This window comes from Silurus aristotelis (assembly GCF_946808225.1).
Source record: "Silurus aristotelis genome assembly, chromosome: 10".
Taxonomy (NCBI): Eukaryota; Metazoa; Chordata; class Actinopteri; order Siluriformes; family Siluridae; genus Silurus; species Silurus aristotelis.
Window position 1 is genome coordinate 29,955,432 of NC_139583.1, and position 14,143 is coordinate 29,969,574.

Here is a 14,143-nt window from a genome sequence, read left to right on the forward strand (position 1 = left end):
CATTTTTTTCTCTAAAAAACTTTATTTATATTTTGATATTATAATAATAACTATGGCGTCTGAAAGATACCAAAGGGAAGTATGTATATATTTACACACACACACACACACACACACACACACACACACACACACAAGTTTGTTACGTAATAAAAACGACAACAAAGAAAAAAAAAACAACACAATTTTTGATCTTTTATAAATCTGAATGTCTGAAGTTCTGGAAAGTTTTCCTTTTCACATTATTATTATTATTATTATTATTATTATTATTATTATTATTATTATTATTATTATTATTAATAATAAACACTTCTAAAAGGCATCACTTTTTTTCCAAGCTGTATTTTTTTTTACTCTTTCTGTAATAATGCCTCTGACTCCGCCCACGTCTGTCATCACGTCACTTCTTTCCTTCTTCTGTTCTTCTGTTCGCTGGAACTGACAGATAAAGTGATGTAACACTCAAACAGACAACGACATCAAACCACTCCTTCTTCCTGCACTGGAACACGTCTGAGTCGAGTCTGACGTCTGGACGCTCGTTACAGTTTTACACGAGGACGAAACGATAACGTTTGGGTTTTCATTCCATTCTTATGAGATCCTCCAGCAAAAGCAAACGATCTTCTGGCTGGAGAATGTGAAGATGATATCACATCGACAAATGAGGGAAAAATGCAAGAAAACAGACTTTCAGGTTTTTTTTTTTTTTTTTTTTTCAAAGAAATAAATTGTCCTAGAAAATATTTCCGGATCCTTTTTCTCAGTTCTCTAGGCGTAAAAGGTGTCCACTTTCACCGCCTGGCAGAAGATAGTCATGGAGAACACCAGGCCTAAGATCTGGAGACACATACACACACACACACACACACACACACAGGGTATTGAGAAACGACTCACTAATCCAGTATCGAACCACAAAACCATCATCACGTCGTTATTACATAATCCGTAAAGAGCCGGAGTAAAGACCTGCGTTAGAGCCGTGCACAGAGCGAAGATCCACAGAGCAACGAGGTTCTCCTGGAGCCAGCTTTTTACTCGTTCATAACACGGCTGTAAACACACACACACACACACACACACACATTTAATATTCATTTATTAATACACACTATATGGATGTCTTTCACCTTCACTTGAACTTGAAGACCCAAACCTGTTCCTACATGACAATGCTCCTGTGTACAATACCAGCTCCATGAACATCTGCTTTTTTTTTTTTTTTTTGGGAACATCTGGATATTTGGATGTATATTTGCATTTACAAAATAAAAATCTTGAACCTTGGCCAGGTGTCCACAAACTTTTGACACAGTGTATGTATTGGAGATTTACGTATTTAAAGACACTATTCATTATTTACTATTCAATCGCTTCTCGTCTTTCATCAGCTGCCGTAAAAGAAAAGCTGGAGTTTATTACTGTGTTTATCTTCACAGTGCTGGAGATCCTGATTCGTCTGATTCCATTTAAACGCAGAGAAACGAGAAGATCTCGTTCTGTAATAATGGATTTTAATTTCTCTGCTTTTCTCTCGTTTCTTCTCTCTGTGATCTTCTTTATCATATATCAGTGATGTGTGTTTATTTATTTAGTTCCATCAGGGAGAAAAGATTCCATCATTAGATCATCAGAGCGACGAGAAGCAGACGGAGAACCAAAACAAATCAGAAGGACTGAAAATGAAAGATCTCCTGTTCTAAATCATCTTTACACAACCTTCTCCTACACAACCTTCTCCTACACAACGTCTCCTACACAACCTTCTCCTACATCAAGTTCTCCTACACAACCTTCTCTTACACAACCTTCTCCTAGACAACCTTCTCCTACACAACCGTCTCCTACACAACCTTCTCCTACACAACCTTCTCCTACATCAAGTTCTCCTACAGCATGTTCTCCTACATCAAGTTCTCCTACAGCACATTTTACTACAACACCTTTTTCTATAGCACCTTCTCCTACATCATGTTCTCCCAAAACACCTTCTGCTACATCATGTTCTCCTACATCATCTCCTACATTATGTTCTCCTACATCACGTAGTCACTAGTCAGACAATAGAGAAACTATTTCATGCTTTCAACTGAAAGAACTTTGAAGCTGAGCTGCATCATTTTAGTTCATCACAAGTCCAGAAGCTTCAGTGTATAATCTGGATCTCATGTGCTGTGATTGTGATGTGTAATGAAGGTAAAAGAGTCCTGGGTTGGTGCAGAAGAACCTGAGTGAAGGCAGGATGAAACCCTCACGTCGCTCCACACTGAACTCCACTCTGTAATCTCTAATGCATGAATAGATTTAACACAACCTGCTTTGACCTGTCTGAATTATTCACCACGCTCGGATTCAAACCCTACACGTGTGTGTGTGTGTGTGTGTGTGTGTGTGTGTGTGTGTGTGTGTGTGTGTGTGTGTGTGTGTGTGTGTGTGTGTGTGTGTGTGTGTGTGAGGAGAACGTGGTGCTGACTCATCCCTATAAGTAACGCTTGTCCTCGTTTAAACTTCTCTGATGGCTCTTCTCTCTCTGCAGCTCTCTGGACTCCACGCCGGACCCCCGAGCTTCATGACTCCTGTATTCATCTCTGTGTTTTTTGACTCCACGATTGTGTTTTCTCCACAGACAGAAGACGACGAAGCAGGAACTGTTTCTCGCTTCAGGCTCGGAGCTAGGACTGGAACGGTATCACAGAGATGACAACTTTCCTGCTGATCTCAAAAGATCTGATCACAAGCCAGCGACATGTTCACGTGTCTCCAATGTTCCTCCAGAGATGGTTTGTGATTGGGTTTGTAATTAACTTCAGTCATTTACAAATCCCTTTTTTTTATGTTGAGACTTCATCGTCCTCCTCGTCCATGCATTCCAAACAAAACTCATGAATTATGTAGTTTATATTTATAGTATATGTATATCTACATCTCACTTTCTCAGCCATATGTGGTTCTTCTCCAAACTGTTACCACAATATTGAAGGTACATCATTGTATCGGGCGTGTTTGGATGCAGGAGCATGAAATTTTCCATTCACTTGAACTAGGAGACTCCAAACCTGTTCCAGGATGCCAATGCACAAAGCCAGCCGCATGAAGATCGTTTCTGGATGTGAAAGATCTCCTGTTATAGAGCTCTTAACCCTATTGCAATGAATGTAAAGATCTGCTTTACATGGGTTGAAAGTATGTGGAAGATCTGATGTTACAGAGCTCTGAACATGTTTGGAATGAATGTGAACGCTGACTGCACCCCAGGCCTCCTCACACTTTACCAACACCATTGTGTGAATGAGCACAAACCTCCACAAAATCCTGTGGAACATCTTCCCAGAAGAGTGGAGGGAATTGGGACTAAATGTTTAATGCAATGCTCAAACAGCACATAGCGTACTAATGACCGGGTGTCCACAAACTTATGGAATAAACTGTAGATGTGCTGTAATTATGCAGTAAATATTTGTAGGTATTTGAAAAGGCTTCATATATTCACACATTTCAGCTAAAAACATGGACTTTTTCCATTTATTGGTCTCCAATGGGAAAAACAAGCTGAGGGAAAAGGGGGCGGGGCTTCCAGGTATCGAGCCAATCGAGACACCAATTGAGCAGTTAAGGGTTGAGGGCCTTGCTCAAGGGCCCAACAAAGTTCCATTGCCTTGACCTCTGAGCTGAAAGCAGAAAATGTAGGCGGTGTTAATTATAAAGGTGGGATGGTTCATCGTTCTCAGTGCCAATTCTGTTCCACCAGAACCCAGACTGAAATACGCTCGAGATGTTGTGTGAGCAACTTTCTCACACAAGCTTAGATTAGAAAATGGTTTATTTTTAATTTTGAGCCGATTACGAGCCGTGATCAGAACAGCGTGCTCTGCTTGGTAACTGTGGAGTCTGTGTGAGCTGTTTTGAGGAGCGCAGAAGATATAAAAACCCCCGAGGAACCGGCTGAGTCAAAATCAATAAGATACTGGGAGCTGAGAATCTATAACAGTGTGTGTGTGTGTGTGTGTGTGTGTGTGTGTGTGTGTGTGTGTGTGTGTGTGTGTGCATGTGTGTGTGTGTGTGTGTGTGTGTGTGTGTGTGTGTGCGTGTATGTGTGTGTGTGTGTGTGTGTGTGTGTGTGTGTGTGCGTGTGTGTGTGTGTGTGTGTGTGTGTGTGTGTGTGTGTGTGTGTGTGTATGTGTGTGTGTGTGTGTGTGTGTGCGTGTATGTGTGTGTGTGTTTGTGTGTGTGTGTGTGTGTGTATATATATGTGTGTGTGTGTGTGTGTGTGTGTGTGTGTGTGTGTGTGTGTGTGTGTGTGTGTGTGTTACATACAGCGGTCCACCAGGTCCCTGGGTTTTCCAGGCCGCAGTTGTCGCTGTACTCCAGACAGCAGGAGTCTGGGACGCGGGTTGTGTTGTACACTTCGAACCAGTCGGTGTGATTGTTCACTCCACAGCAACGAAACTACAAACAAAACAACAACGACAGCAATCATTACTTTATATTACAACAGAAACACACCCCACTTTACCACAAAAACACTTTTCCTTCAACCTCATTTCATCCTCTAATCATTTGTTCTCCAACAACATGTCCATCTGAAGGCATCACTGCGTCTCATTACATCCAGAGCAATTCTGTCTCCAACAAAGACTCTTTCAAACCACATCCATGATTCATGCACTTTAATCAGGAGCGTATCTTCATCTCATCTCTCCAGCACATCTTTAATTTACCACAACTCTGTTTTAGAGCGACACACAGCAGCAGCAGCAGCAGCACAGTAACCACATGCTCTCTTTACTGCACTCCACTGCACTGTGGAACATCTACACACCTGTACAGAACAGTAAATTAATCCATAAAACTCCTCTCCATTCATCTGCACAAGTCTGAGTGCAAAAGTGTAAAGTGTCTCTGATGTAGTTTTAATTCCAACAAAAAAACGTTTATTTTGCACTATAATATATTATACTATAAATATATATAATATATTATATCCTTCTATACTACTATACTACTGTATACTGTACTATACTACACTGTACTATTATATTAAATACTATTCTATACTGTATTGTGCTGTACCAAACACACACACACACACACACACACACACACACACACACACACACACATATATACATACATATATATATATATACAGTGAGGAAAATAAGTATTTGAACACCCTGCTATTTTGCAAGTTCTCCCACTTAGAAATCATGGAGGGTCTGAAATTGTCATCGTAGGTGCATGTCCACTGTGAGAGACATAATCTAAAAAAAAAATCCAGAAATCACAATATATGATTTTTAAACTATTTATTTGTATGATACAGCTGCAAATAAGTATTTGAACACCTGTCTATCAGCTAGAATTCTGACCCTCAAAGACCTGTTAGTCTGCCTTTAAAATGTCCACCTCCACTACATTTATTATCCTAAATTAGATGCACCCGTTTGAGGTCGTTAGCTGCATAAAGACACCTGTCCACCCCATACAATCAGTAAGAATCCAACTACTAACATGGCCAAGACCAAAGAGCTGTCCAAAGACACTAGAGACAAAATTGTACACCTCCACAAGGCTGGAAAGGGCTACGGGGAAATTGCCAAGCAGCTTGGTAAAAAAAAGTCCACTGTTGGAGCAATCATTAGAAAATGGAAGAAGCTAAACATGACTGTCAATCTCCCTCGACTGGGGCTCCATGCAAGATCTCACCTCGTGGGGGTCTCAATGATCCTAAGGAAGGTGAGAAATCAACCCAGAACTACACGGGAGGAGCTGGTCAATGACCTGAAAAGAGCTGGGACCACCGTTTCCAAGGTTACTGTTGGTAATACACTAAGACGTCATGGTTTGAAATTATGCATGGCACGGAAGGTTCACCTGCTTAAACCAGCACATGTCCAGGCATGTCTTAAGTTTGCCAATGACCATTTGGATGATCCAGAGGAGTCATGGGAGAAAGTCATGTGGTCAGATGCGACCAAAATAAAACTTTTGGGTCATAATTTCACTAAACGTGTTTGGAGGAAGAAGAATGATGAGTACCATCCCAAGATCACCATCCCTACTGTGAAGCATGGGGGTGGTAGCATCATGCTTTGGGGGTGTTTTTCTGCACATGGGACAGGGCGACTGCACTGTATTAAGGAGAGGATGACCAGGGCCATGTATTGCGAGATTTTGGGGAACAACCTCCTTCCCTCAGTTAGAGCATTAAAGATGGGTCAAGGCTGGGTCTTCCAACATGACAATTACCCGAAGCACACAGCCAGGATAACCAAGGAGTGGCTCTGTAAGAAGCATATCAGGGTTCTGGCGTGGCCTAGCCAGTCTCCAGACCTAAACCCAATAGAGAATCTTTGGAGGGAGCTCAAACTCCGTGTTTCTCAGCGACAGGCCAGAAACCTGACTGATCTAGAGAAGATCTGTGTGGAGGAGTGGGCCAAAATCCCTCCTTCAGTGTGTTCAAACCTGGTGATAAACTACAGGAAACGTTTGACCTCAAACAAAGGCTACTGTACCAAATATTAACATTGACTTTCTCAGGTGTTCAAATACTTATTTGCAGCTGTATCATACAAATAAATAGTTTAAAAATCATACATTGTGACTTCTGGATTTTTTTTTTTAGATTATGTCTCTCACAGTGGACATGCACCTACGATGACAATTTCAGACCCCTCCATGATTTCTAAGTGGGAGAACTTGCAAAATAGCAGGGTGTTCAAATACTTATTTTCCTCACTGTATATATATATATACACACACTGATATACTTTATTTATGTATGTCTCCACACTATCACCTTCAAAATAGTCCACAGGAGCCGAGTCTGGTGAGGAGTAGTGAGTAGTGGTGAGTAGTGGTGAGTAGTAGTGGTGAGTAGTGGTGAGTAGTGGTGAGTAGTAGTGGTGAGTGGTGGTGAGTAGTAGTGGTGAGTAGTGGTGAGTGGAGGTGAGTAGTGGTGAGTAGTGGTGAGTGGAGGTGAGTAGTGGTGAGTAGTAGTGGTGAGTGGAGGTGATTGGAGGTGAGTAGTGGTAAGTAGTGGTGGTGAGTATCGGTAAATAGTGGTGAGTAGTAGTGGTGAGTAGTGGTGAGTAGTGGTGAGTATTGGTGAGTAGTAGTGGTGAGTAGTAGTGAGTAGTGGTGAGTAGTAGTGAGTAGTGGTGAGTAGTAGTGGTGAGTAGTGGTGAGTAGTAGTGGTGAGTAGTGGTAAGTAGTGGTGGTGAGTATCGGTAAATAGTGGTGAGTAGTAGTGAGTATTGGTGAGTAGTAGTGGTGAGTAGTAGTGAGTAGTGGTGAGTAGTAGTGAGTAGTGGTGAGTAGTGGTGAGTAGTAGTGGTGAGTAGTAGTGGTGAGTAGTGGTGAGTAGTAGTGGTGAGTAGTGGTAAGTAGTGGTGGTGAGTATTGGTAAATAGTGGTGAGTAGTAGTGGTGAGTAGTGGTGAGTAGTGGTGAGTATTGGTGAGTAGTAGTGGTGAGTAGTAGTGAGTAGTAGTGAGTAGTGGTGAGTAGTGGTGAGTAGTAGTGGTGAGTAGTAGTGGTGAGTAGTGGTGAGTAGTAGTGGTGAGTAGTGGTAAGTAGTGGTGGTGAGTATCGGTAAATAGTGGTGAGTAGTAGTGGTGAGTAGTGGTGAGTAGTGGTGAGTAGTGGTGAGTAGTAGTGGTGAGTAGTAGTGAGTAGTGGTGAGTAGTAGTGAGTAGTGGTGAGTAGTGGTGAGTAGTAGTGGTGAGTAGTAGTGGTGAGTAGTGGTGAGTAGTGGTAAGTAGTGGTGGTGAGTATCGGTAAATAGTGGTGAGTAGTAGTGGTGAGTAGTGGTGAGTAGTGGTGAGTAGTAGTGGTGAGTAGTAGTGAGTAGTGGTGAGTAGTAGTGAGTAGTGGTGAGTAGTGGTGAGTAGTAGTGGTGAGTAGTAGTGGTGAGTAGTGGTGAGTAGTAGTGGTGAGTAGTGGTAAGTAGTGGTGGTGAGTAGTGTTAAATAGTGGTGAGTAGTAGTGGTGAGTAGTGGTGAGTAGTGGTGAGTATTGGTGAGTAGTAGTGGTGAGTAGTAGTGAGTAGTGGTGAGTAGTGGTGAGTAGTAGTGGTGAGTAGTAGTGGTGAGTAGTGGTGAGTAGTAGTGGTGAGTAGTGGTAAGTAGTGGTGGTGAGTATCGGTAAATAGTGGTGAGTAGTAGTGGTGAGTAGTGGTGAGTAGTGGTGAGTATTGGTGAGTAGTAGTGGTGAGTAGTAGTGAGTAGTAGTGAGTAGTGGTGAGTAGTATTGGTGAGTAGTAGTGGTGAGTAGTGGTGAGTAGTAGTGGTGAGTAGTGGTAAGTAGTGGTGGTAAGTATCGGTAAATAGTGGTGAGTAGTAGTGGTGAGTAGCGGTGAGTAGTGGTGAGTATTGGTGAGTAGTAGTGAGAAACTTGTGTGAGGAGATCTTGTGATGGTGCACACGAGCTCAGAACAATACCAGGTGCACGCTGACTTCTGAAGGTCGGTGCTCCCTGTGACTCTGTTGGCGTGTTACAGAACTAATCTCGACGTTTTACCACCTCGTGTTCTGTACAAGATTGTACTGATATTGAACATGAATCATATGTTTTAACCAATCAGAATCCAGAATTCAGCAGAACTGTGCTAAACAGCTGTTAATAGTAACTCGAGGATCAGTGGTTTGAGCCCCAGTATCACCAAGCTGCCACTTTTGGGCCCTTAAACAAAGGCCCTTAACCCTCTGTGCTCCAGGACGCTGTATCATGACTGTAGAGTGCAGGTGACTGATAAAACCCCTTTTACCTCTTTTTACATTTAAAACACTCCAAACACAGATTCGTGTTCTTTTCTTTCTGTAGATTTAAAAAAAAAAAAAGCAGAAACGTGACTGCTGACTCCACTCTCTCTCTCTCTCTCTCTCTCTCTCGCTCTCTCTCTCTCTCTCTCTCTCTCTCTCTCTCTCTCTCTCTCCCTCTTTCTTTCTCTCTCTCTTCCTTTCTCTCTCTATCTCTCTCTCTCTCTCTCTCTCTCTCTCAATCTCTCTTTCTTTCTCTCTCTCTCTCTCTCTCTCTCTCTCTCTCTCTCACTCTCTATCTATGTCTCTCTCTCTCTCTCTCTCCCTCTCCCTCTCTCTCTCTCTCTCTCTCTCTCTGTCTCACTCTCACTCTCTCTCTGTCTCACTCTCTCTCTCTCTCTCACTCTCTCTCTCTGTCTCTTTTTCTCTCTCTCTTTCTCTCTCTCTCTCTCTCTCTCTCTCTCTCTCTCTCTCCTCTTTTATGTGTCTCATTTTGTATTAATGTGCCATAATTCCACGCTCACATGGTCTATGACAGGTCATTAGGTTGAACATGCTCTGCGCTGTGGTCTGCAGTCTGCACACGTCGACGCCTGACATCTGCCCCGGCACTAAACCTGATCAGATTCCATCCCGTGATGCTGCAGGACGCAGACGGAGAACAGAACACTTCTCTTTTCTTTTTAACGATTTAAATGATTTAAATCAAAATCCCACTCTTTCCCACAACACAAAAAACACGACTGCTGATTCTAATAAAGAAAAATATTCCTGCAGAGACGTTTTTACTCACAATGCTGTTTATTCAAGGTGCCATGCAGCAGCGGTTTTGGGTTCATTTTATTTTATTTTTTAATATTTTTCAGGTTACAGATTTTTGAGGGTTTCATGAATATTTAATAATAATAATAATTTTTTGTCAGTTTGTTAATAAACTTTTGTATCATATTAAACTTTAGATTTAGTTTATTAGACATATATTGTAATATTTGAGTCCAGTAGCTCAGCACCCATGTCAGTTTAATATCCTGCCTGTTGAAGGTTGATGTTATTAGATCTTTGTGAGTTGAATGGCTTACGTCGGTCTGGACGATGCTCCAGGCGTTGGTCAGGCCGATGTTTCCCTCTGTGCCAAAAAGCTGCAGGCCTTTTTTCAAGTCGCTCTGAGCGTAACGGTCAATCTGTGCAAATACACACACACAAATAAACAAAAGGCAAAGTTACTAATCTCTCAGAATAATAATAATAATAACATCAACTATAATTATAATAATTAATTAGGAAGGACTGATAAAATTCTGTTTGTACTAATGCATAATTTGAGCATAAATTCTTGCAGTTAAATAAAAATAAATGAATAAACTCCAAACCCATAAACTACATCACATGCATTAATAAAAACACCTTCTATTGCACTAATCACCAGTCGTCTGGCTTTAATTTCACTGGGTTTGTAGTGTAGGAGAGACCTGAATGTTCATCTGCTGGGGTCTGCACTGTACATGCTGTTGAGCCCTTAGAGTTCATTACTGACTGTGTTTCAGCTTTAACATGCCGTACTTTTCTTTTTTAAAACAGCAGATGTTTAATGGAACATCGTAGTCACTAATGAAGCAAAACGCCACAGTTAGAACAGAGCTCGAGTGTAAATCCAGATGGCCGTGTAATCACAAGTGGCCACGATCACAAGCTACAAAAAAACAACAACTAAACATTCTACTATTTGGATCTTCTGGAAAATCTTTATGAACATTTCCCTCCAATCTGCATCTGGATGAAATCGGGGAAACCTGGACGATAACTGTGTTACATCATTACACTGCATAAATATTATAGGAGAACAATCAGGAACAGAATGGTGGGGTGTTACTGTAACACACCTTTAACAGCACATCCACTGGATTTATTCCTTTTATACTACAGCAATTATCAACAAATACACTTTTTAATATTATTCATAAATGTCTCACTTGTTTCTCTCTAAAAAGTTATTAAGCTAAAAAATCCACAGCTGGTCATGTTTCTGAGAAAAAACAAGGGCCATAAACTCCTCTGGGACTGGAGACTCCCTCCGTGAACATCTCCTTACAGAAAACACTTTCTTATTATTGGAGCATTTAGCATCCTGTTAGCAAGCGGTTGCTATAGAAACGATGAAGTCTTAGATGAGAATGTTTAAGATTAGAAAGTGAGCATTAAAATAAAACTGTCAGAGGCCAATCAGAGGCCAGAATTCAGTAGCGATGTTAATTAATTAATTAATTAATTAATTTATTTATTTATTTATATATATATATATAGTCTCTTATTAATGTATTTTCAAATGTATTTGTAAAAATTCAGATGTAAAAAAAAAAAAAAAATTTTTATTATTATTTCGGTTTTACTTTAAAAATTCTTACTATCACCAAAACAAATTCCTTAAAAGTGCAAACATACCCAGCAATAAAGCTCTTTTTCTTCTGATTTACACATCTACAGGATGATGACTTTTAGCACGCTGACTTATGAAGGTCGGTGCTCCCTGTGACTGTGCATGCAGCCTTGTGCTGTCATCTATTGCTGTGTTACAAATCAAATCTCAAAACATTTTGATACCACCTCATATAACAATAAACAAACTAAATCCATAATGTTCTGTAGAACGTTGAAAAGTTGCTGTGGTGGAAGAGGAATAAATACGTCAGAAGATGCAGATGCGGAATGTAATGACGCATCATCCTGATTATTTCTTCATAATTCCTCCACACACAGTGTTGCCGAGAGCTTATGTGAGACAGAGACAAAGAAAGACCGATTTGCTAAGATGTGAACGTGACCAGCGTGGAACCCTGAACCTTCACGTCACGTTTCCAGAGAGCCCTGAAACGTGACGCATGAGTCTGTTCAGCCCCGAATCATGCAGCAGCTCCACCAAACACACTTCCCGCATTAATTATTCAACAGCGCAGAAAAGCCCACGAACGCAGGAGAAGGATGAATCTATATCTTTAGAGCGCACAAATAAAATCTTATACTCAAAGGAACATCAGAAATTCATTTCACGCCTCGCACTCGCTCGATCTCTCTCGCTCTCTCGCTGGTGAAGGAGCGCAGCCGTGAGCATCGTTTACAATCTCAAACTGCGTTAAATACTGCATCGTACTACACCACGTGTGAAAATGAGTTACAAAGCAGAAAGGCATGATTGTTACCATGGTGTATTTCAAATCTAGGCTGAAACTCTTTGCCGTGGCTCTTGTAAAGAGGTTCTTCACTAGATGCAGATTTTCTTCTTCATCTCAGAGCAGTTCAGTAGGATTGAGGTGTGGTGTCTGGGCAGGTGGTTCCATGATAGATATCACTCCAGACGTCTGTCTGCTCTCTAAATAACACCTACAGAACTCAGACGTGTTTATCGCTTCGGCTCTTCGACTTGTTGTACGGTGAAGTCGCTTCCGATGAGCCGCAGTCCAGACGGAACTGCACGGTGATGAAGTGTGGAATAGGAGACATGATGGTTCACTTTTACTTTCTGGAATCTTCACTGCTCTAAAACAACCCCAAACCATTAAACTTCCACCTCCATGTGTGAGTGTGGGGGTGAGGGAGTCTGATCACATCTTCTCTCCTGTTCTTCTTCTTACAGAAGTTCTTCTGGTAGAGACACAAATGTCCCATTTAGACTTCACTAATTTACTGTCCAGTTTTTTATCATAGAAACAAAAGAAATGTGCACGTGTCCCAAAAGCCATAAAAGCCACTGTAGATCCAGAAAATCGACCTCATCCACATCATCCTATAAACTGCAGTAGCACTGAGATTTATTCAACCCAACATACAAACAACATATCAGTTTACTTTCAGACAATAAGCAGGTCACAGACGTTTCTCATTACGCACTGTACAGCTTTATTTTTATTTAGATCTTTAAATTAAATGATTTATAATAATTATTTTGTACACAGTTAAAAGTGTTGGAAGTCCGTAATCCTCTGCCTCAGCTTTCATCGTGTTACATTATAAAATGTGGAAGAGGTAAAAGGGGGTGAATACTTTTACAGCGCAGTGTATCTCAGTGACAGCTCAGTAATATCTAGAACGTTCCGCAGTGTGGACGCGACACTCAGCATGCAGAGGGAAAGTGTGATAATGACGAATGATGAAAGGAGAAAGTGATTGAAGTGGGATTTGTGAGAGCAAAAAAAAAACAAATCTCCAGTGAGAAGCAGACGAGTAAAAGCAAAAATAATCCCTTTTTAGAGAGAGAGAGAGAGAGAGAGAGAGAGAGAGAGAGAAACATAGGATTATTGAAGACTTGTCAGGCTGAATCTCAGATGGCTTCTTAATAGTCTTATAATGTAGTGAAGTTTAGAAAGTCCATTACTTTACACTTTATGTAGTGAACACTCAGGGAGAGAGACAGACAGACAGACAGACAGACAGACAGACAGACAGACAGACAGACAGACAGACAGACAGACAGACAGACAGACAGACAGACACACAAGCTGATAGACAGACAGATGTATAGACAGAGAGACAGACTGACTGATTGACAGAGAGATAGAAAGACAGACAAACAGTAAGACAGGCAAACAGACAGACAGTGAGACAGACTGACAGCCAAATGCACCTTCAGAGATAGACAGACGGAAAGACAAACAGACAGACAGACAGACAGACAGACAGACAGACAGACAGACAGACAGACAGACAGACAGACAGATGGACAGACAGACAGACAGACAGACTGATAGACATAGAGACAGACAGACAGACTGACTGATAGACAGAGAGACAGGCAAATAGACAGACAGTGAGACAGACCGACAGCCAAATGCACCTTCAGAGATAGACAGACAGAAAGACAGACAGATGGACATACAGACAGACAGATGGACAGAGAGAAACAAGCAGACAGAGAGACTGACAGATGGACAGTAATCTGCTGATCATGTCTTGTTCATTTAAATGTGATATAATGCCAGGCAGACGGAGAGATATTAGACGTTAACGTCTGCACTGAAGTGCGTTAGTTGCTCATATATTACCGTAGATGAAGTCAGTTGGAGACGTTAATTGCATCTCGTTTGAACGATGTTTCTCATTATTCACTTTTATTGTTTAAGACTTCTGCAGTTACAGACACCAGCACAGAAAAGACCAACAATCAGAGATGAAAACGTCTATAAGAAGGTTTACATTATAGCTGCTTATAAACCCTTTATGACAGCTGTAAAAGGACATCATGTGAATTGAAAAATGAAATCATTTCTATAGAGACAAACAAAAACAGGATAAAGAGAGAGAGAGAGAGAGAGAGAGAGAGAGAGAGAGAGAGAGAGAGAGAGAGAGAGAGAGACAGAGAGAGACAGAGAGAGAGAGGGGGGGGAGAGA

The 14,143-nt window shown here is 41.3% G+C and overlaps 1 protein-coding gene across 2 annotated transcripts in view; it reads right to left on the reverse strand.

The window, feature by feature from the left end:
• The window catches only part of tspan4a (tetraspanin 4a), a 100,401-nt gene continuing 86,258 nt past the window's right edge, over nt 1–14,143 (reverse strand). Inside the window, exons 4-7 of one of the 2 annotated variants that reach the window (XM_083553128.1) lie at nt 9,844–9,945; nt 4,321–4,452; nt 976–1,059; nt 1–843 (exon numbers count right to left, since the gene is read on the reverse strand). In XM_083553128.1, the coding sequence (XP_083409254.1) occupies nt 775–843; nt 976–1,059; nt 4,321–4,452; nt 9,844–9,945 (387 nt within the window). In that variant the 3' untranslated portion in view covers nt 1–774. The remainder of the gene's footprint in view (nt 844–975; nt 1,060–4,320; nt 4,453–9,843; nt 9,946–14,143) is intronic. The other variant, XM_083553129.1, reaches the window with a different exon arrangement.